At 41.6% G+C, this 23405-nt stretch overlaps 1 protein-coding gene across 1 annotated transcript; it reads right to left on the bottom strand.

The window, feature by feature from the left end:
* Positions 1 to 612: 612 nt before the first annotated feature.
* On the bottom strand, positions 613 to 22605 carry epg5 (ectopic P-granules autophagy protein 5 homolog (C. elegans)). The gene is made up of 45 exons (XM_061729069.1): positions 22072 to 22605; positions 20761 to 21435; positions 20260 to 20520; positions 19979 to 20177; positions 19735 to 19871; positions 19527 to 19634; positions 19358 to 19431; positions 19097 to 19205; positions 18397 to 18511; positions 18177 to 18327; positions 17905 to 18066; positions 17657 to 17814; positions 17342 to 17493; positions 17057 to 17197; positions 16808 to 16969; positions 16595 to 16717; positions 16216 to 16478; positions 15980 to 16120; positions 15732 to 15876; positions 15218 to 15415; positions 14996 to 15103; positions 14777 to 14896; positions 14409 to 14575; positions 14087 to 14323; positions 13837 to 13960; positions 11253 to 11397; positions 10634 to 10805; positions 10368 to 10530; positions 10133 to 10275; positions 9828 to 9984; positions 8340 to 8534; positions 8050 to 8263; positions 7310 to 7446; positions 7002 to 7209; positions 6812 to 6887; positions 6368 to 6471; positions 6101 to 6276; positions 5055 to 5279; positions 4746 to 4955; positions 3642 to 3786; positions 3099 to 3341; positions 2681 to 2894; positions 2362 to 2580; positions 2131 to 2245; positions 613 to 2046 (listed from the first exon to the last, which is right to left on the bottom strand). The coding sequence occupies exons 1-45, from the start codon at positions 22123 to 22125 to the stop codon at positions 1864 to 1866; spliced, it is 7728 nt and encodes a 2575-aa protein (XP_061585053.1). The 5' UTR covers positions 22126 to 22605; the 3' UTR covers positions 613 to 1863.
* Positions 22606 to 23405: the final 800 nt, after the last annotated feature.

Raw genomic sequence — 23405 nt, 5'->3', positions numbered from 1 at the left:
TGTACACAAAAACACGTGGCTTGGTTTTGACACCAAGCCACTCTCCTCAGGACAGCTGCCCCAAGCAGGGGACGTATTGACTATAGACAATATAATGTGAAAGGAATCAATTTATGGAACAATCTGAACAAAGAAAACAAAGAATCCAAATCAAACATTACATTCAAAAGAACAATTAAAGCCTGTATGTTAAGGAAATATAACGAAAAATGTTGAGTTTGATTGACATACCCCTAGGCGGTGGTAATTTTATTTTAGTTGTTTTTATTCACTTAGTTTTTTTATTATTATTTTTAATTTATGTTATTTGTGAAAGGGGCAGATCAGATAAGATTCTTCTTCTTTCTGCTCCCTTTTAATTCACAAGTTAGGAACATTTGTATTTGTGTTTGTATTGAATAGTTTTGTTTTTTTGAATGAAATAAAGAATAAAATGAAATGAAATAATGTGAACTTCACAATAACGCTCATAAGCACAGGCTTCTTAGACAACAAGACTAAATTATCCTTCTTATAATTTGAAGCATTCACCTGTAAAATAACATTTTAGTCTCAGACTAATATGTAAACATATCCACATCATGGCATTAAAGGCAGACATACAAGCAGCGAGACACTCACTCAAATTCTTTATTAACTTATTTTATCTCCATTGTACAGAGCTTGGCTTTGTAGCTCCCTTTCTGCAGCAAACCTACCGACCCATTCCAGATCAGTGACTCATTAAAAAAAAAAAAAAAGAAGGTTTTTAACATTAACAGTCCCCACGTAACAACGGTTGCAAGCTTCAGGCTGCAGTTGGACTGCTGTTGGGGTGGCACAGAGCAACAGAAGTGGTGAAATGTTGAGAGTAATTAAATGTGAATACTGTCCTGAATGTATAATTGGTCCAATTTGAAAAATCTAAATGTATTCTTATGACTGTATAGGTATACAAAAGCTCCAACAGCATTACATCCCTCTCTCTCTCTGAGAAATACCTGCAGCATTAGCCATGTGATTGTGAATAACAGGGCACACACTACTTTATAAGGAAGCCACATTGTGTTGAACATTACAAGTGGTACTTGATGCATCAGAGTATGATATTTTTTTCCAGACTGCGGTCTGTACACAACAGAGTCAGATGAAGCAACCAGAGCACAGGGTTCAGAGGGTTTAAGGAAATTAAGCAGATGAAAATAACATCTCTTTGGCAAAAACAATGAGAGCACTTCAAACATGAATAATAGTGGCAAATATTCAGTTTCTCAACATGATCACTTCGTACCCTGTTTTCACTGGTGTGAGAACAGTACCAAGGACTGAGGCGTTTGTGATTCGAACTTCATCAGAAACAATTGTATCAGGCAATGAGCAATGTAGTCATTTTAAGAAGGTACTACAACATTTTTATACATAATACACCTATCCTTCAATTTCCAACAGATAATCAGATGAACTTTCACCTTTTGATGCCAGATTATATATGCAGGAAATCTGCAACCAGTTCTGATTTATGCTTCAATAAATATATGCAACATCCTTTCATGAGAACACCTAACAGGCAGATTATTTAAAAAGCAACCAGGCAAAAACATTAAAAAAAGAGATTAAAGTGCTAAAATTGTCCAAAATGAACCTGTAAAATTTCTTAGATTTCAAATTGGTTGATGAGCCATCGTCATACAAAAAGCCTTTTTCACAATGTCTGTTCTTGTCATGCTCAGCCCTTTTTGATAAAAGAACCAAAGGCTATTCTTTACAACGTCACTAATTAAAAACTTTGTGCTCCAGTCAAGATTTTGCCGGTTCAGGGCACATCTGGGCTGTCACTGTATTTCCCAAAAGGAGTGTAACACCCTTGGCCAGGTTGAATCCAAGTTAACGAATGATGTGTAGGTATCTGAGGTCCGGGTATAGCAGGTTGACGAGCAGTGCCAGCAGTCGGGGTCCATCTTTGAGACAGTGTCCTGGGTAGCGAATGAACTGGACAGCCTTATTCACAGAGTCCTCTAGCTCAGCATACTGCTTATTGCTGGGCATGGCCTCCAATATCCCCACAGTCTGCATCCACAGAAGAAATAAGGAAATCAAAGTTATTATAAGAAGTAATTTCAGACAACAAAATAAAAGTCTTTCTGAACATACTTGTTGTGCTTTTGCAGAGAGCTGCAGTTCCGTGGTGGGTTGGAGTCTTATCTCAGTCTCTGACGGCACTTGGACAGACAGGAATGCTGCCAGACTGCGTACCACCACCCTGAACCTAGAGGTAGATGTATAAAAAGCTGGTTTATAATCAGTAGCAATTCACCATTTTACACTCTCTTCTAAATCAACAGATCTGTTTCTTATTTGCTAACAAACTGAATGAGAGCTTACCTATTAGAAACAGGAGACCTCTTGCCGAGGCCTATAGCTCCTAGCAGACCGGAGTTCTGTCTCTCTTCTCCCAGCTGGACAAGCCTGGTTTGCAACCTCATGAGACCCATGACAACTCCTGACACCTCAGTTAGGCATACCTGTGGCTGCAGCTGCTCCACAGATATGTTCAGTGCTTTGTGCCACCAAAGGAAAAGCTTGGCTTCGTCACCTGGTCCACTGGACGCAAAACAACAAAAAGAAACCCCCTTAGTATTAACCCGTATAATGTTTGAGGCTCACAAAGCACGTAAGGTATCTTGAGGAATGAGGCCCGAACCTGGGGAAGACCTGGGTCGTCCATGTGTTTATGAGGGCCAGGGTCCTCTTTTCATTGGCTGCTGTGTATTCAGTGTTGAGGCGCTGCAAGATGAAGGCATAGAGCGTGAGGAAGCTGCCCCCCGATTGGCTCTCAGAGAGGAAGTCGTCCACTGTGAGCTCAGGGACCTGCAGCGATGCCAGCACAGGACCCCAACCCACAGATTCCTCCTCAGCTGAAATGAACACAGACAAGGAGAGTGCACCTTAATCATAATGACACCTTACACCTCAGGCATATGCTTCAAGGACTAATGTACCGGTATGTTTGGGGGAAAAAAGGTATTCTTGGCAAAGCAGAAGGAAAAAACAGTACAGTGACTACAAGTTTATATATAGTGCTGAATTAAACAATAAGGATAGAAAAGGCTGTTTCTTACCATGGCTGAAGTATGCTTTGATGCATGCCTCCATGATTCGTGTCATGTGCCGCACAGATGCTAGACAACGGGAGCAGGCGGTGAGAAGGGGCAGGATTGGAAAGCCTCTTCCCTTCCTGTCCAGCCAGGTGATGACATAAGCAGCAAGTGCCTCCCCAGTGGAGACGCCCACTCCATTGAGCAAAGCCAACACGTCACTGAAGAGACTACAGAATGCCATGTGCCTCTGCTCCAAACCCACCTCTGCAGAGGAAACGGTAAATGGTGAATACTTATATGGCATCTTTGAATCCTGTCTAACGCTTCACAGAGTGCTTCTCATTCACAAATACAGCACAATGTGTTACATAAATGTCCTCTTTATAAATAGCATGCAGCACACATCAAGCAATTTTGTTCAAGGGACACTTCTAGTTCTAAGGCCACCACTTTAGCTCCTACCATGGTAACCCAGGGAAACAGAAGAAATGCTACAGCTCAGGTGCTGAAAAAACAAATATCACTGATGATGTAGATAAGAAAGTCTTTATGAAGATAATTTACCTGGTGGGTTGAATGTGACTATGCTCTCTAGAAGGGTCTCCAGCTGAGCCTCCACACTGCTCAGGTTGATGCCACCTCCCTGTTCCAGTGTCACCACTGACTGCACACACCAGCGCACATAAGCTCCAGCTTTGAGAGTCTCCTCCTGATAGAAGAAGAAGTGTCAAGGTCCGCAGAGAAATAGAGAAGATTCATGAAAACATCCATCTTGATGAATAGATACGGTGTGATGTGAAATTATGATAAAAGAGACTGTGTCTATGTCTAAAACTAAGTGTGAACAAGTACGTTTCAGGTAGTGTCAAAGGTTGAGTAGCTCTTTAAGCATTCTATTATTTATTCATCAAAACTGAGCAATATGACTTTTCTTTTCAAGAACAGATTTATCTAATGAAGAAACAACTGGCAAACTTTAGTGAAAAGGTAAATGTGAAGTAAAATACATCAGTTTTACCAAACAAATGCATTCATCTCTGAAAATTGCACAACACATCTTAACAGTAACTAGGAGCACATGAAATATGTTTAACAGCAAGATTCAAAGAGTCAACACAGATCTTAAAGTACACAGTATAACTTGGAGTATGACATTTTCCAGAACTACTCTACATCGAAAACAAATATGAGATATAAGAATTGATGTTATTTTTGTTGGTTAAGCGATACTGCTCTGGTCTAGAATGCTGAATTGTTTGAATCAATATTAGAGAGGATGTTCCAAGCCTCCCACTTCCAAAGAAAAAAGACGTGCATGACCGGGTCATCAGAAATGCAGAAACGAGGGATTCACGAGTTATCCTTGTTCTCCAGCAAGAAGACTATTTTCGGCACATAAACTCATTGTTTAGAATGAGACACAAAATAACTATAGCATGGAACTAAGGGATTGTTTTTCATGCCTTTACCAGCTTATAGAAATGGTTAAGTTTTCAAATATAGTTAATTGAAACTGTGGTTTATGCTTTACTACCACACTGATAATTACCATTAACATGCATCATTAATAAGGTACAAGATGCACAGTAACTGTGGCCATATGTTTTACAGTGCATCAACAAATCAGAGTCTTCAAATGAGAAAACAAAGAGGACTGCACCGTCACACCTGGTGTGGAGCTTCAGGGGAACAGGGGTGAAGCCCTGCGGCGCTACGGAGTGATTTCAGCAGCAACTGGAGAGCAGAGTCGGCACTCAGAACAAGAGAGGGAGGGTAGTGGGTGCCAACATATCCCAGAATGCCCTGGTATGAGGACAGGTCGAGCTGGTGCCAGGGCAGAGAGGTGGACTGGACCAGCAGACTGAGCAGAGGAGAGTCCTGGAAAAACAAACAAACAAACAAAAACAACAATAAATGAATGAATAAGGTTGTGAGACATTTTGGTCTGATCTTAGTTCAAAAGCAGTTTGACCACACCTGTTGACTCAGGAGTTGCTCCTCCTTTGCCAGAAAAACGAGCATGTACAGCAGATAGACCAGCATGGTGTGCGTCTCCTTCTGCGTATCCATGTGTGGAAGGGCTGGATATGCGGCAGAGCCGGGAGATGTTTGTAAGCAGTGACTTAAGACACTGACCCAGTTGACTTCACATAAGAGTTGCCCCATGAAGAGGAAACAGCTTTTGGGACTTCCTCTCTCCACCTGTTAGCAAACAAAGGTGCAAAATGAATAAAACATTAAGTAAAAAAAAACATCTCAACACTAAACACCTCTTGGCCGTTAATGAATTGTTTTCAAAATGTTAATAACATTATGTTTATCTGTTATTTAATGTAAGATGTATGGCTAAAGTTAATGCTTGATAATTACAGGGTCTTTATCCTTGAAGGTCCTCATGCTTATCCTGTTTATCCTCCCTATTCACAGTCACGTCTCCTCTGAGCAAAGATGTGGAGGAAAGGTGATGGAATCAAATGAGGATGTGGAGGCAAAATGGCAAACAAATCCTGTACGCCGGTATAAAGCGGTGTTGGACTGTGTGCCAGGGTGAAGGGTGGGAGATTTATGTTACTTTGCTCGATAAAAGCCTTTCACTTGGTTTACACCAATCTTTCCCCACTGTAAGTGAAAATCTCTTCTCGTCTCTCCTCTCCTCCCCCGTCTTTCCTCTCCTGTCTCTCCTCTCCGGCTTATCATGTCTTTGATGTGCATTTAATGAGTCCTGTAGAAGGCGGTTGCATAAATGATGCATAACTTACAAAACTGAAATAAATAAGATGCAATATTTCTGCATGAACACTGAAACAGGCAGATGCTCTTTTTTTTCTCCCATTCCTACTAATACCTCTGTCATTTTTGGGGGTATGCCTAATCATTCACTGATGAGTAAACGTGATTATTAGTCTTTAAAATAAAGTTTTTGTGACTATGAATTTAAGAATTGTGCATGTTATTTCAGTAATCCATGTATGCTCAGATCAGCAAGGGTCATGGGTCAGGAGTGAGAGGGCAGAGTATCTCACACTGAAGAGCTGCTCCATCAGCTGAGTGTCGGGGTGCAGGTGTCTCCAGGGCAGGCTGCGCAGGTGTGTGTGATACAGGTATAGCAGATACTCAGGTGTGCGGGGTGAGGTGCAGCTCTCGCAGTACTGCATCATACACAGCATTAGAGCACCTCTCTGACCAGGTAAGAGACGATCTGTGACATAATCACGTGAAAAAACAGGTGTAAAGAGGTTGTTCATGGATTTATATTGTCAGTACGATTAAGCAGAGAAGCAAAAACCTACCTCTGAATTTTTGATGAAGCGTGTCAACCAGTTGAGCATAAAGGCCAACCAGAAATCCTGCAGCACTTGCATCTGTCTCCAGCCAGGGGTAACACTTGCTGTTACTGAGACAGCGAGACACAGATATTCACATTTCCTTGTCTTTTGTCATTTTTTATTTACTTCACGCTGTATTAATGTTTTTTTTTTAAATTCTGATGAGTGGTGTATTTGTTTATAATACAGCAGTGTCCTGTGGAGAGTGAATCAATTAATGTATTTGGAAATAAATAAAAACAAAAAGAAGCCTGTTTTCCATCTAGTGAGAAGATGCCAATATCAAAGAAAAGACAGCTTGAGCCATTTGACTCTCTAATGTTTCCTTCAAATGCACTGCCCTCTTTGGAGTCTCTGCTCACTTCTTAAAATGAAGGCATATCAGAGCTGCGATCAGGCCAAACTTACCCAGCATCACCAGTGTCCAGAGGAAAGATCCACGGCTTAAATAACTTCACAAGCTTACTGTGTAGATCCTGCAGAGCTGAGACAAGGGAAAAACACATTTCGCTTTCATAATGACACAGGATGAATGATCTACACCAGAGTTTAAACTTTACCACTAATTACAAGTAGCAATCTGATAATATGTAGTTACCTTTCAATATTTTACTGCTGCCCACCGGCTCTCTGGCACAGTTACTGAGCTGGACGTTAATGAGGCAACCAGTCAAATGTTCCCAGAAGGAAACAACATAATTGATGTAGGGAGCCCAGGCAGAGTAGAGGCCAAAGCTGCGGAGGTCTGGCTTAGTGAGACGACTTCGCAAGAAGTAGTCACTCAACCAATCGACCGTCTCATCCACCTGTCAGCAAGCCATAAAATATCACAGCAAGACTGGATTAAAGGGCAAGCATCTTAACATATTCATGTTAGCTGTTTTACTCAGCACCAGAATTAATTACCTGCTGAGGAGAGAGGCTGATGGGGGATCTGGCGGACTGTTCAGCTTTGTTTTTGGTGCTGCGGGATGGAGGTAAGCACCCAAGCACTCGCAGGGTCACTTTCCAGCACTCTGGACTCAGCAACTGGTTGGATGAACCTGATGAGTAAAAAGTGATTTTACAGAAGAAATTGCAAACATCTAAACTGAATATAATGGATCTTTAATGACTGGATGGATCTGGGGTCCACTTTTGAGCTGTCTTAACTTAATTCATTACTTTAATTCAGGTCCGACTCTTTTGCCCCAGGGAATGATTTAACTTACTTTAATCTCTTTTATTAATGAGTTTAATCTTATGCTGGTGAAAAGATGAGTAGGAAGCATTCTTTCATAAGTGTGAATAATCCAGCCTCATCCACTCAACTCCAACATCAAATTCTGCTGAATTCACTGTCCCTGAAGGGGGAAGCAGAAACTCTATCTTTTAGTTTATGCTTTGTTATTAAGAGCAAAGTCACACTAGCAGATATATGGTTCACAAAACTCAATAAAGAAATGGTCTGGTAATTCTTAAACAGTACTTTGTTTAAGGTTTTATAAACCGACTGAAAAGTATTACTCCCATAGGTGCTGTTGGTTGAAAAATGTCATTATAAAACGATCTTAAGATCTTGGGAAATATATCAGATAGTGATACAATGCACAATATATTTTTTAGATAACAAAAAAAAAAAAAAACCCCATAACAAACCAACTTACTGGTCATGAGCAGACGTAGGCAATCGCTGTAATGGTCTGGGAAATGGTGCCGTACAACCCAGGTCCAGTGTTTAGTGAAGAGGTGAAAAGGTGTGAGAAGTTCAGACTCGGGGTCTTGGCCACAGACACAGAGAGCTCCGTGGATCAACTCCAGCAGGCGAGTTCTCTCCGCAAACACAGGATTGGCTTCAGTCAGCCACTGGGACAAGTCAAACTACAAAGCAGAATGTACCAGAGGTTACTGTGTATGAAGTGATGCTGTTTCTTCACTTAATTTGATGTGAACTCACCTTAGTGAGTAGCATGAAGACGACATCAGCACTATCAAGGTGGAGGGACGTCACCACTTCTTGGTAGAGGAAGACAAGCTGATTGGGTGCTGCACTGGGCGTGAAGAAAGGGGAAATGAGCGGACAGAGACGTCTATGCTCCAGGATGGTTTTTAGGACACGACCACACTCTTCTGCATTTCCTTGGATAAAAACCTGCACACACAAAAATGAGGAGAATGCATTTCAATTTACAGGAAACTGTTATGAATGAAGGGAGTTTACATGAGGCCTCATTTTTGAAACCAGGTTCCAGAATAGAAAAATTAGAAGACACCGTTACGTGGCTCCATTGTTACTGCCTCTCCGCAACTTTTCTGAAACGTTTCTTTCCATCCAGTTACAAAAGTGCTCTAATTCCTAACTACAAGATGTGTAGATTGCCATCTTTTATTTTTTCTCTTTGGCCTCAGGCCACATTTATAAATAAGAACCTGTTCTTAAATTGTTTGCCTGAAAGGTTTAATAATAATAAAATCTTAATTTCCCTGTGGTGGGCTGATTCTAAATTAACGTCCGACCATGTCCGACCACACACTTGGATAAACATACTTGGAATAACATGTTATGTTATCTATACAACTGCAGGCTCTGCTAATTGACGAGGCAGAAACTGAAACAGAAACTGTGCATCAGACAGTGGCAAACAATGACTGTCTGTGTTTACTATGAATGTGGTAAGTAACCACATCCATAGTAACTTTACTAGCAGCCCTGTATGTGCCCGCCACTGTGGCACACAAGCAGGTTTCTGATCACATGTGCCATTTTCTCAATATGTATACTTGTCTATACTTGTGTTCTTGTGTACTTCTGAAACATCGATTGCAGCTGACGTAATGTTCCAATTCAAAGTCTCCAGCTGGTCACTTTGGGTCAAAGGATAAAGTCCAAACAAGTCCAAACTTGGTGCATTTGGATTTAAGAAATGGCTAATGTTCCAGAATAGCAGATGTTTACAGGAATTCCAGATGTGGACAATAGAATGAGTTTGGCTACATGTTAGGGTAATGATTCCTTACTTATGTGTACTGTCTGACCCAAAACAATAAAAGAAATGTCTCAATGAAGTTGACAGTAGTTGAACAGTCTAATCAACAAACTAGTCTGGGTGTATGTTAAATATTTTAATACATGATTTGTAGGAACCTGAGATGTGTTTGTGTTGCTTGCATCGAACCAGATCCAAATGAACCACATGTGTGCGTATTCAAGGCTGCATCTGTGCTAATAGAAAGGTACAGGACAGTTGTAGGGCCACATGGTGAAAGGGAAACTTCCATCAGCAATGTTTATGATTTGAAACCAAATGCTAAGTTGCACTGGATAGTAAATCTGTCCCTCTTTCTGTTGTTATCTAATTCAAGGTTTTTTTAACAAAGGCTGGTTGTATCCACACTCATATTTCATCATACTCTGTGTGCCCGTGTTTGCGTGCGTGCTGCGCACCTGTCCTAGTATCTCCACACACGATGAGAGATACTGCCGTGTCGGGGGATGTCGCAGTGTGTCCTCACACACAAAAGAGACCACCTCGTAAAAGACTGTCACACCAACTTGCTGCACCACCAGAGACTTTTGCGCTTTGTACTGATTCACGAGAGCCCTGAGAACAGAAAAATTCACCACACACACTTAATGCGTCAACCCTGCTGCAATGAAAGGTCATTCTTGTTCTTTTTTCCACAGTATGCAATATATCTTTTATACATCATCATAGTTTTTTCTTGAGGTAGAACAATATGTTTACTAACGTGATAAAGTTCTCAGTGTGGACAGCAGCCTGGGCCAGGCTTTGAGGTGGGGGAGCCATAGCATCGGTTCGAAGCTTCTTGATGTCCCTGCTCAGCGATGTAATCTGATTGTGTACTGCCTCCTGCCTCTGGACACGCTCACACTACACAGTTACAAACACATACACATTAACTCATAAACCATGGCCAAATGGGAGCATAAAACATGCTTTGAGCGCAGTGTGAACCGCCGTACTGTGACAGAGATGTTTGCTGGTCCCTGGCATGGCTGTCCTCCCTTTCCTTTACACTCCAGAGCCATACTGACTTGCTCAGGCTGGTTCTTGAAAAGTAAAGGAAGATTCTCCAGCAGTTCCTGCTCCATTGCCACCTGCTGGGCTTCCCATGCAACTGCAATCCTAACACCAAGTATAAAGATTGTAAAGGTAGGCATGTGGGATGTGGTGAGCAAACTGCTGAGATTATGATTGTTAACGTGGAAGTTATATGAACTTAATATACCTGGCTTGGTCTTGTAAAATGCAGAGGTCCTTCTGTAACAGCTCAGCAGCAGCCTTGGGGTCAGTGAGACAGGTGACCGGAACAACTGGCACTGGAGCTTTCAGCTGCTGTAGCTCCGGAGGCGGACGGGGAACTGGATGTTTCTCCAGGTTGGACAGGATACGCTCCCTTGCTGAATATAGAGAAGAACATAACACAACATTAAACAAGTCTCTTCTGAGACTGTGTTTTTTCCCCCCACACACATGGCTCATGATAAATATTATCAACTAAATAAAGATAGACATTCCTTTTTATTTCAAACATTTAGGTCTAGCGTAGAGGTTTCCCCCTCCAAGACTGTAAAAGCAGAGATAGCTCTTGTGCATGCTGACTCATTGTCATGGCTTACAAGGACACTTTGCATCACATGAGCTTTTCCTGTACTGACACAGCACAATGTCAGCTGTATAAGTGGTGTGCAGCAGATAATTTAGCTTTTGCTCCAAAACAAAAACCTAACACAAACAGTAAACAAACTCTTTCCACAGTTATATGATCTATTTAATCTATATACACATTTGTGATTAATTACTACATGCATCTATACTGATGTAGAGTAATAGTCATGGTTTAGTACCACTGCTGAGACTGGTGCGGTCAGTGAAGCCCTGGTTCTGGGTCTGCAGGAAAGTTGGCTCACTCTGCGCCTTCTCCCACAGAGATAAGACCTCTCTCTTATCATACTGAACACGCTCCTGGTCCACATACTCCAGCCACAGAACCTGTAGATGAACATGAGAACATAGAGTTAAAGACTATGTAATACAGCTGCATTTTGACAACAGGAAACATTAATTCTAAAAAAAACAACCTTTTTTTAAATTGATCCTTTACTGGGCCCCTCCACACTGACTAACATTATAATGAATGACAAAGTATGCACTTTTGAATTTCATCAGGTTGAAGTCAAAGAGGTAGAAAGGCTTCTCTGTGCTCGCCCTGACAGTAAACTTGTCGGTGTAGATAATCTGGATAGTAAATTGTTAAGGATCACTGCCAGTTTTATTGCATCTCCAGTGACTTATATCATTAATAGATGTTTATGTGTATGCAAAACTCCTATGTTGTGGAAGACAGCTAAAATTGTCCCTATACCCAAAGATAAAAAATGTGTTTTTAATGAGAGCAACTCCAGACCGATTAGCATTATTCCTGTTCTGAGCAAAATCATGGAAAAGGTTGTATATATGCACATTCATGATTATTTCTTTACGAATAATTTGATAACTATGTCTCAGCATGCCTATAGAACTAGCCATTCCACGTCTACTTTGATAAAAGGCTTTGATAAAAATGACTGATGACTGGTTTAGAGCTATTGACAATTCTTTGATGGTGGGGGCTGTGTTGTTAGATTTAACTGCTGCCTTTGATTTGCTCGATCCCTCTCTCTTGGTAAAGAAACTTGAATGTTATGGTTTTGGACCACTGGCATTAATGTGGATCCATAATTATTTGTCTTCTCGATGACAACAGGTGCATTTGAATGGTGGCATATCGAACGGTAGGGATCTAGAGTGTGGTGTTCCTCAGGGCAGCTGCCTCGGACCGTTACTGTTCACTGTGTTTATTAATGATCTAGCTTGGGCTACTGAAAGTGCAAAAGTTGTGTTTTATGCAGATGATTCAACCTTGTATTATGCTGCGCCCTCATGCAGCGAATTAAATTATGTCCTTAATAAGGAACTGCAAGTTCTACATGATTTGATTTCTTGTAATAAGTTAGTCCTCAATATTCCTAAAACAAAAAGCATTTTATTAGGTTCAAGACATAAGTCATCTTGTAGCCCAAAGCTAGATTTAAAGTTAAATAATGTGACTGTTGAACAAGTGGAGAGTGTCAAACTTCTTGGTGTTATGTTGGATTCCAGACTTTCTTTTAGTAATCATATTAGTCAAATCATCTTAAAGATGGGAAGAGCTGTTGGTATCTCTAGGAAATGTGCTTCCTTTGTTGCTCAACCCCGCTTGTGTCGGATTGTGCAGAGTTTAGTTTTATGTCACCTTGAGTATTGTTCTGTGGTCTGGGCATCTGCCGCTAAAGGTGAGCTCAGAAAGCTGCAGATTGCCCAAAATAAGGCTGCACGCCTGGTATTGGGTTGCCCTGCCCGATCAAATATTAACCGCATGCATGATTCTCTCTCATGGTTGACAGTAGTAAACAGGTTAGCATTAAACACAGCTGTAATGTTTAAGTCAGTCTTAATCAGTAAAACACCTGACTTTTTATTCAAACATATTGTTTTTGGAAGTACTGTGCATGACCATGACACTAGAGTGTCCAGCAAAGGTCAGCTGGAGCTGCCTCACCCAAGAACAAATGCCTTATCACCATCTTTTATCTATAGAGCAAAAACTCTGTGGAATAATCTGCCTCACTATCTCTGTTGTATAGAAAGTAAACAGGTATTTAAAAAGAAACTTAAATCTTATTTTAGATTATAATGTTGACCTGGCTGTTTGTCGAATGGTTCCATTTTGTGTTTAGTGAAAATGAATTTTAGGTTCATGAAAATCATTAAATGTTTGTCTTAAGTGTTTTAACATCAGATATTTTATAATTGTATTTGTAAATGTATGATATATTGTGGATGATGTGATTGACTGTTTTATATTTTTTGTTGTTGTTCTTTGTGGACCCCAGGAAGACTAGTTGGTTACTACGGTAGCAGCTAATGGGGATTCTTAATAAACTAAACTAAACTGACAGCTGGTACCAGGGGCTAATCAGAGATCTGGGGGAGACATTTCACTGCTAAATATGAGTTTTGATTATTTTGTTTCTTCCTCCTTGTTTGGTTGGGCTTCTCCAGGATGGATGAGGAAACAAAGCTCCAAAAGCTATAAAATCCGAGCACTGAAATGTTAATCTACCATTGCTTAACAGTGATTATGGCCTTAGGCACAAATAAAAATGTCAACAACACAGATCTGAAATCACCTCTGACACCCTGAAAATGAGTTTTGTGAAGGGGCTACGCATTTCAGTGGACTTCATTTGGCTGATCTAACCTGCACCTTAGATCTCAATTGAAATGCAAAAAACAAAAACATAACAATGAGAAACAAAAACCTGGGCCATTTAAGCTCTAGGTACTACTGGACAACATGCACCTGATCAAATGTGTCCCTTGTCTCTCTTTTGATGAAGCAGTACTGACCTGCTGCTGCTGCATGACCTGTGCCAGTCTGTGAGCTTCATACTCTGGAGGGAGAGAAGGAAGGTACACTTCCTGGTTCTGCAGAGTCTCATCATCCATCCACAAAGCAAACATGCCAAACAACCTGTAGGCAAAAAAACAAGAACCCAAAAACAAAGTCATCCTTAGATCATGTTAATGTACTAATATCACCTTTCCAACAACAGGAAAAACAATTCTTTAACACAAATATTCAGCATCATTGACCTACCTCACTAATTCCGTGTGCAGCTGAGGAGAAGTGAGGTAAGGTTGTTGGGGATTATCAGGACTTTCTTCACCCTGTGAGTCTGATGAGGGAGTGTGTGGTGGGGGCACCCTGAGCGCCTGGCTGGCAGCATGGTGAAAGTCCGACACCTCTTGTATTCTCTGCCTCAGATCTCTGAGTAAAGTGGTCTGAGAAGACGACTGGAAGAACTTACGGCCAATACATCCTCCTGCAGCGAGCCTGTTGAGCAACACGGACAAGCATGTTTTTGTGTTTATCTGGTTTCTCTGGACAGGGACTGTGATTAAAGGAGGGAGCATCTTACCCATACTCGGGTCCAGGCTGCCTGAGGTAGAGCTGTAGGAACTTCTGCCAGATGATGGGAAGGAGGGGGTGATCAGGTGGTGTGGCTATGGCCTGACATGCCCAGCGATACACCTGCAGACGCTGCAGAGATGGTGCTACTGGCAGCTTCAGCCTCTGTTGTGCCTTCTGGCTCAGACACAAAAACAGCCATGGTCATGGATGGAGAAGGAGACCTTCTACTAAATTCTCACCACTCTACCGCTACGCCGTGAAATTTCTAATTGTCAGTAAATACGTTTTATGTCCAAACAGCCGGAAAATGTGAAGTATTCTGCATTTAATGTAAATTATGCACAGTGAAATAATCCCTAACAATTATTTATCTACCTTTAAAGCTTGATCTGGGGAAATGTGCTCTGACAGAAGTTCATTCTCAACACAGCGCCTTAGCTGAGATTCTTCCTCAATCAGGCCCTCCATATTGAGCACCAGCCAGGCAAACCAAACCTAGAAACAACACAGAACCGCAAGCCCTTCAGAACTGAGAATTATACTATTCTATCTAACGGCACTTAAACATATCCTTGATGCTTTAATGACCCATACCTCTGCACTCAGGGACTGGCCCTCTATAAAGGAAGGTGTGGCATGACCAGCAATCCAGCCAACCAGAGAGGACAGCACACCCCGATCTCCGTGGCAACCCAAGGCATTCTGCATTCAGCATGAAAACAGTTTAGATAGAGGCTGACAAAAGGTAGTTTAAAGAGCTAAATTCAATCTCACACCTGATGGACAAACAATGGTCCCTAAGAACAATGCAAATACCTTATGCTGCTGGTACAGGAGTTTTTGCACGCATTCCTCCTGGTGGTGAGTGAAGGCAGCACAGCAGATCTGATCCATGATGAACAGAACTGTTTTGTCTCTGTACCACAAGTTCTGCTGAGTCAGAATTCCCACCCAAAACTCCAGAACTGCTGCAGTGCCCACACGACCAGGCCGTGAGCTTTCCACTATGTGACCCTGAGGGATAAATTACACATATCTGTAGTGGTTCTGTCTTGGAGATGATGCATGAACGTGCCTAAATTAGATACAATTTCAGTCCTCCTGCTTTTTTCGATTGGAAGAGAATATAACTCATATAACAGATACCCCATGGCATTTTTCCAAATTTTAGTCTGTCCCCAACATTTCCTCTGCCGTGCTTAAAAAGGTTTTTTTTTTTTTTTTTTTTTTTTTTAAACCATTTTTCAAATAGTTTTTTGTTTTGAAAATACAAACAATAATTGTGATAGCTTGAGATGTGCAGGTCACGCAACGCATTTTGATCACTTACCTGAATTACACTATTCAGCAGACGGACATTGTCTCCGTAGGTAGTTCCGGTGAGGAGTGGTGCCACTCGATGTGTGACCTGCTGTGTGACACTTTGAGGACACACGCTGTCATTCTGCAAGAATAACTGGATGCAGCTCACAAACCTGAAATTAAGCAAAAGTTGCTCAGATGTTGTGACACAAATTAGTTTAGGAGATATAATAACAGCTGCTTCTACAGGCTGTATGAAGGTCGTGTTTTGCTTACTGAGAGTTGTTGAGCAGGTAAAAACTGAGGTGGTAGGTGGGTGGTAGGATGTTATCCAGCAGATGTACAGCAGCTAACAGGTGGTGAGACTGAATCAGACTTTTAAACAGTTCAACTCCTTCCGTACAAAGGTTTTCCAGACTGAAAAATAAATTAGTTAATGTATAAGAATCCTACTTCAAACCCTGAAGTGAAAGAAACACCTGTTATTTAACTTGAAAGAGGGAAAAACAAACCTATGTCCCACTGTTGTCATGGCAATGGACAGGTAGCATCCAATTGAGAGGCCTGCTTTTACAGCCCTGAGAACAGAGTGCATGCTAGGGGCATGTGTAAGGTCTGCAGGGGGGCTGGATGCCAAAGCAGGCACTTCCCAGGCTCCTTTAGGGTTCTGGGCATTACCATGGAGCTTCAGCCTTAGCAACAGCTGCCAAGCCCACTGACTAAAGGATGCCTCAGGAGATACACCCAAACGAAGGACACTGGCAAGGTAAGATACCTTAAAAGAGAAAGAAAGAGAGACACGGGTTGAATTAAATTTTAAAGGGGATAAAAGAAAAGTTCAAAAGAAGTGGTTGAAGGTGAGATTCTGTGAGCGAGGTTATCATGCTTCACCTGTTTGATTCCCTCAGACAGGAGGCCACTATAGGGCTTGTCTGTGAGGTACTTCTGATAGGCTTCAGCTACCAGCAGAGCCACCTCTCTGTGAAGGCATGATGACATCGCTAAAGAGCCGTCCTGCAAAACAAAACAGGGTAAATATTTCCAAAGTCACACCCATCATGTCAAGAGTGTGAAAAGACCAAACATTTATGCATCTATTTTTACCTGTGTGTAACCCCAATTGAGACCCTCCAGGATGACACAGGCCAGCCGGTTCTCCACTGCCGACAGGGGGTGCTGGAGCAACCAGGCCCCAATCACACAGATTTCCTCCGGCTGTGGCTGCCACAGACTCAGAGGCAGCTCTTTACACAAATACAACGCCACCTAAGACACACAGAACAAAAACTCATGAACCCGACTTCTAACAAATCCTTTAGCTAGCATTTAGAGTAATTAAATAGAGGCACCAACCATTCCTACAGACTGTATGGTCTCTCTCAGTCTCTCCAAGAGTACAGACATAACATAGGGATGGACCATCGCAATGGCAGCCAGCAACTCCCTCCCCACCTTGGAATAAGTTTCTCTGGTCGACACACTCACATAGGACACCTGAGGAAAAATACAAAAAAAAGGAATGTTAAAGAATAAAGTTTGCTCTGCATAAACAAACTTATCTATAATCCCTGAACGATACTATGTTTTTTTTCTTGAGTTAACTTCTTTTGACATTCTCTCTTAATCTCCTTCCCGTACCTGGTAAATCAGCAGGGTTATAGTAGTGATGAATGCAGGATCAGAGTGCTGAGTTGGTGTTGCCATGTGTGCTAGTGCCGTGAGGAGGGAGATGCCATCAGAGCTGTTTACCTCACACAGCCACTGCTCAAATCTCTCCTGCTGCTTTGGGTCTGTAACAGAGTGATAAAAACCATGCTGCCAACTCCACACTGAGAGGAATGCCATGATAACTCATATGCGCTTGGTTTTAAAATCCCAACAGAGCAAAAGGTGCCAAAAGCATTAAAAACTCTGTATGAGAGAAAAAGAGACTGCAAGTCTGTGTGATGATACCTCTGAGAGCTTGAATGCAGGACTGTGTATCTCCTGCAGTGCTGAGCGTTTCTAGTCCTGCTGTTTCTGCACACTGCATAACGTGAAGGACTTTCCACAGCATAGAGCTAGACAAAGTCCCATACGGCATCTCAGACATAAACAGCCAAATACCCAACCTGTGAGACGGGGGAAACAGATCATATAAACAAAGATTCTGTAGAGTAGGCGCTTCATAATTATATGAAAACTTGAGACAGACTTCTCACCTTTTGTTTCTGAGTACATGTAAAACAGCTCTGAGGAAGAGATGGTCATATTCCAGCTGGAGTTTTTCAAGAGACAGAGAGTGTAGATAAGAGGTGGATCCACCCAAATTAGCCACACTCACATACTGGGCCCAGTGATCGCTGACATAGCACACTGTCACCCTGAGGAAAAGAAGAGAAAATAAACATTTAAATTATCACATTTCTCACTTTATTAGTTGCTACAAGAACACAGAGATTAAGATTTTTTCTTACATCACTTGTGCACTAACCTTATGATGTGTCCTATCCGCTTGACCAGCTGTCTGTACCGTGCTCTATTATACGTTTGCAGGCCGAGAGCAAGAACTTCAATGAGTGAAGAGGCAAAGGCAAAGATGCGCATCATCTTCTGACTGGAGCAGACTTTGGGCTCATACACACCTAGAAACAGAGCGGTATGTCAGCTCGTGTAATGGAGGATACAAACACAGGACACACAAACTTTCTTACCTTGCTTACTCATCCCCAGCATCTGTGAGTAGAGCTGCTGGAACGGGAACTGGGTCAGCAGCAAGATCAAATCCTCTTCACAGAGCAGAAGCCAGCTGCTGTCTGGGTCCTCGTCCTAAACACAGATGACAGTAGAGCAATGCAGTTAAAAGTTCATCGACTATAGACGTTACATTTGTCTGCGGCATGTCTTTGGGATATTTATCTGATAATTGTTTTGAAGTCGACGTGAAACGAAGAGACTACTTCCTTTTATATAACATGTCAATAATAAGTGTGAATGCTTAAAACAAATTAACATAGGAGACTTTGAAAATGCTGATTAACCCTTTGAAAAGAACATGTTTCCCAGGAAACACATTACCACTGGCAGCAGCTGTAGTTTTACTAATAAAACAGATTGTAACATTTTGTTTTTTTAAATCATAGTTTACATTTCTACAATTATCCGTCCACTTTTTGTAAAGTGACAAGTGGTTCAACTGCCACATAAGTAGGTGAAGGCAAACAAATGTGATATTCTTTCAAAGACAATAACATTGATGTGCTTCCATACAACTAGGTGGAGAAAACAATAATTATTTCCATTAAAAAAAAACAGATGTAAACCTTTAATGTCACAACATGTTAAAGCTGTCAGTACAGATGTCATTTTGGTTCCTCCCCTCTCAAAATCCAGCCAATGCTTCTCTCTTCTTACCTCCTCTCCACCTTCATCAACAAGGGTCCAGTTGCCAGACTCTGGCCCTGAGGCTGAAGAGCTCTGGCTCTCACACGGCTTCATGTGACCCAGGAACTCTGCACGATGTCTGGGTCAAAACAGAGGAGTCACAAGTTGGGGTGTTAATCTTATTACAGCTTCCAAAAAAGGGCAGGATTGTCATGGACATCAAATGTTACATTTCTCAATAGTACCATTTAGCCAGAAGATAAAAACTGCTACTGAGGGTCCTATTTTTACCTGGCAGGTGACATTAAAATGGATAGTGCTTGCATAAAATGTTGCACTCCAGAGGTGTTCCCCCAAACTTGAATCTAGCAGAGATAATAATAGGCAAACTCTAGTCAATAATGAGTACAGTCACTGAAATGATCATTTAAAAAAAGAAAGATGCATGTGGTTCACGTACCTGAAGGAAAGGTGCAGCCCACTTCCCCACCCCAGCCGGACAGCATAAAAGATGGCACAGCAGGTAAAGGTGCTCTTCTGACCCTCCAATGTGCATCAGGACGGCAACCTGGTATAGACAAGCCCAACAATACATGGACAATCTGAGCAGTCTCAACCTCAACAAATAGTAGTTCAAATTTAAAGTTTCAAAAGTTATTTGTATGTACCAATCTCTCCAGCCAGAGGTGGACATCTGTCTGGAACTGTGTGTCATCAAGGACTCGACGTGTAAAGCTAAACAAGACACTGATTGCCTCTTTCAGAGGTTGGAGAGAAGAAGGCTGTGTTTGGTTGCCAGAACAATCTGAAAACAAAAGCAAACAAGACTAACTGAAGTAGTGCACACACTTTATAAACAGTGAGTGGAAGTGTGTTTGGAACCAGCAAGTTTCATTTTTAAAAAGGTCTCACCTTTTAATAGGCGATGCAAGTATGATTCAACTTGCAGTCGCGACAGCAGAGCAGTGTACGCATGCAGCACCACCTTCTGATGGAGGAGCTCACTGCAGGCTTCAAGTAGTTTCCGTAGCTCAACCAAAACAGCCTCACTTAACTCTGCCTGCTGGAAACGATGGTATCCACATACCTTAGACTGGTCTGCACACACACCCTGCAGGAAAAATAAGTAGAAAAATCATTCCAGTAGAAGCTTTTGGTACTTTATATCCTACATAGTGAAAAAAACAACACACTTGTAGTGTGAGCTGTTCATCTCTGAAGGTCCAGAGGCGGTTCTGTGTGCTCTTGCACTCAGACGATTGTGTGTGCAACTGTGTGTGGGACTGGGTCAGCTGTCTCCGGCAGCGCCAGTAGTTCTGCAGCAGTTCAGTCAATTCATGGTTCTCCTGCCGGACCAGAGCACAGAACTGGGCAGCACAGACCTCGACACTTTCCAGCCATGATTGTAACCCTCCACCTGGCTCCCAGACACTCAGCTGTTCCAGTGTGAACGCCTGGAGAGGAACAACATAAGTTACGAGTATAGTCACAGATAACAAGGAAATACTCAGAATGAATTGTTACGGAGGTGAACATGTAATATTTATTTTACTATGATGAAACATCATAAGTGCTGTTAGTGGATTATGCATATTTACATTATATAGTAATATCTTAATACTCATAATCATACATTAGTCAGCACTGGTTTACAGCAGCCTCATTGAACATTATCTCGTACTGCATGACATTACCTGCATCTCTGGAGCTGTTTTAGGTAATGCTGGGTACAGTTTACTCGTTGAAAGCTCCGCTACATACTCCAGGGGTTGCAAACTCGGAGGAGAAGATTCCTGCTCAGGAAGTGCTAAGACAGCAGGTTCTTTTGCACCATTTTTCACAGTTTTGCCACAGAACTGTACAACAAGACCCTCCTCCAGTGTAGGGAGAGATGGGTACAATGCTGGGGCACTTGGGACCTCAAACTGAGGTGTAATAAACGGCTGATTCCACAACTGCATGTCTTTTTCCAACTCTGTGGTTTGTGGTTCAACCACGACTTTAGTCCCCTGAGGTTCCAGCCCACCATCCTCATCCTCTTTTGGGTGAACTGCAACTTGTGGTGTCACTGTTGACAAATTCAGACTTGACTGTAGAGTCTTAGTTAACCCTGGTGTGCATAAAGTTTCTATTGATGAGGTCTGTTGCTTCTCTGAAGGAGGTTGCAGTGGCGGTGCTGTGGTCTCAGAGGTTGAAACAGAGTCCTGGTGCTCCCCCTTGTGCTCTTCCTTGTGCTCCTCAGCAGGAAGCACAGGCAGACTGAGGGAGATGTCACTGAAGTCTGAGGTGGGGGCCTCATCACAGACAGCCGAGGGAGCTATGATCCTTTTGTTCTCCTCTACCTGCTTCTGCTTCTGCTTCCTAACCGACTGAACACATAAATGAACAAAAAAAACATGCAATTATATTTTCCCTTTCTAAACAGCATCTCAAAACATGTAATACTTGTATATAAATAACATATAGACACATTATATCATGACATACTCTTGTACATTTTATTCATTGAGGCTATTTTAATGATTTTCACAACTTTTTTAAAAATTAACATAGATTAAAGTTTCAAGATTTAAAAGTTTAGAAATCAATTTACATAAATAAGCTGATATATCATTATACCAAGCCAAGCCATCTTTATTTATAAAGCACTTCAAAAACATCAAGCATTGACCAAAGTGCTGAACATAAAATACGCCAGTGAGATAAATCCCAGTAGCACTAATTATCACAATGATTTCAAGAAAAATATACTGTCCAAGCAAAAATAGTTATTGTGACACTTCTACATATAACATACAAATTAGATCAAATTAAAACACTCAACACAACAATAACCCGTGAACGGACGAGAAGAGTAAAGGCTGATTTATTGTTCCGCGTTAAACCAACGCAGAGCCTACGGCGTATGGAACGCGTTCCCAACGCCGTAGGCTCTGCGTCGGTGTAACGCGGAACCATAATTCAGGCTTCAATATAAAATTAGTGCAAGTATTTTGTGCAATCACCTGAGATTTTTCGCTGGTTTTTCCTTTGCTCTTCTTTGGTCTCACAGCCTCCATTTTAAGTCCCTGGTCATATCAGCTCAGATCACAGCGACACATGAACGTCATGTATGTTTAGTAGATAAACCCGAGCAGCCAGAGCACCAGCCTGTGATAAACACCTGCTGGCTGTCAAAACAAAAACACTCACTGAGTGAACACAACGCTCTTTTACACCTCAGCGTTCACAAAATTCGATAAAGCGTGATAACAATGCCAATGATGCCAATGCTTGTCTTAAAATAAACACTGCGTGTCCAGAGGTTACATTTCCCTAGAAACGAAACAGCCCTGTGAAAACACTCAGCTAGGCTAACGATACGCTTTGTTTACTTGCCAGTTGTTTCCTCCCGAGGCTCTGTGTCTTCCATATATAGTAGTTTACTTTATAGAAATACGATTTGAGCTCCTTGGAGCGAGTGTCACGCGATAACCCCCGTCAGCTGCTCGTATGTTTGTTTTGTTTTGTTTCTTCCAGGAACTGTACGACCCCAGTCGATGATCACGTGACTGCCCCGCCCCTCTACGGGAGCCGAGAGCAGTCAAATGTTCAAATGAGAGGATGACAGGATGGGACTCAAAAAGGCTTAAAATGTCATTGACAGCTACAAATCAAGCCAGAAATCTTGGTGTAATTATTGACTCAGACCCGAACTTCAACAGCCATCTAAAGTTTATCACTAAATCTGCCTATTATCAACTGAAAAACATTGCTAGAATTAAGGGGTTTCTGTCTAAACAAGACATGGGAAAACGTATTCATGCATTCATTTTCAGTAGGTTGGATTATTGCAATGGCATCTTTGCAGGCCTTAACAAGAAATCTATCAGGCAGCTGCAGCTGATCCAGAACGCTGCCGCCAGAGTCCTTACAAAATCAAGGAAACTGGCTTCCAGTGAGTCAAAGGATAGAGTTTAAAATCTTATTGTTGGTCTACAAAGCACTGAATGGTTGGACCAAAATACATGCTGGATCTGTTAGTTCCCTATGAAGTCTGAAATAAAGAAAATACAGGATGAACTACAAATACAAACCATTGTCGTAAATAACTGAAAGAAACATTGGATTTGAAACATTATTGCAGTAATAAACTCAACATTCATCTTTTACATTGCATTTACTTCTTATTAAAGACAAACCGAAGACCATCCCATATACTTTGATACATTTCATAAAGCAAACGCTGATTCAAGAGCTTAACTCACCTCCAACCCTTTACATACGAAACAAAATGCATTTTCCACACTTTTTCTAAAGCATTCAAACTACATACATAACTGACTTTTTGTCACAAAAC

The sequence above is a fragment of the Cololabis saira genome, chromosome 9 (genome assembly GCF_033807715.1).
Source record: "Cololabis saira isolate AMF1-May2022 chromosome 9, fColSai1.1, whole genome shotgun sequence".
Classification (NCBI taxonomy): domain Eukaryota; kingdom Metazoa; phylum Chordata; class Actinopteri; order Beloniformes; family Belonidae; genus Cololabis; species Cololabis saira.
The sequence above is the reverse complement of the archived record's forward strand: the minus strand, read 5'-3'. Positions and strand labels throughout refer to the sequence as shown.

Bases quoted from the DNA above. Each gene is read 5' to 3' on its own strand.
- epg5 (XM_061729069.1), bottom strand. From the start codon at position 22,125: ATGGAGGCTGTGAGACCAAAGAAGAGCAAAGGAAAAACCAGCGAAAAA. The intron at 15,416-15,731 runs GTAAGTGATCAA...TTTATCCCTCAG, and splicing joins TGCTGAATAGTGTAATTCAG to GGTCACATAGTGGAAAGCTC. The intron at 10,276-10,367 runs GTACGGCGGTTC...GTAACTGTGTAG, and splicing joins CAGCAAACATCTCTGTCACA to TGTGAGCGTGTCCAGAGGCA.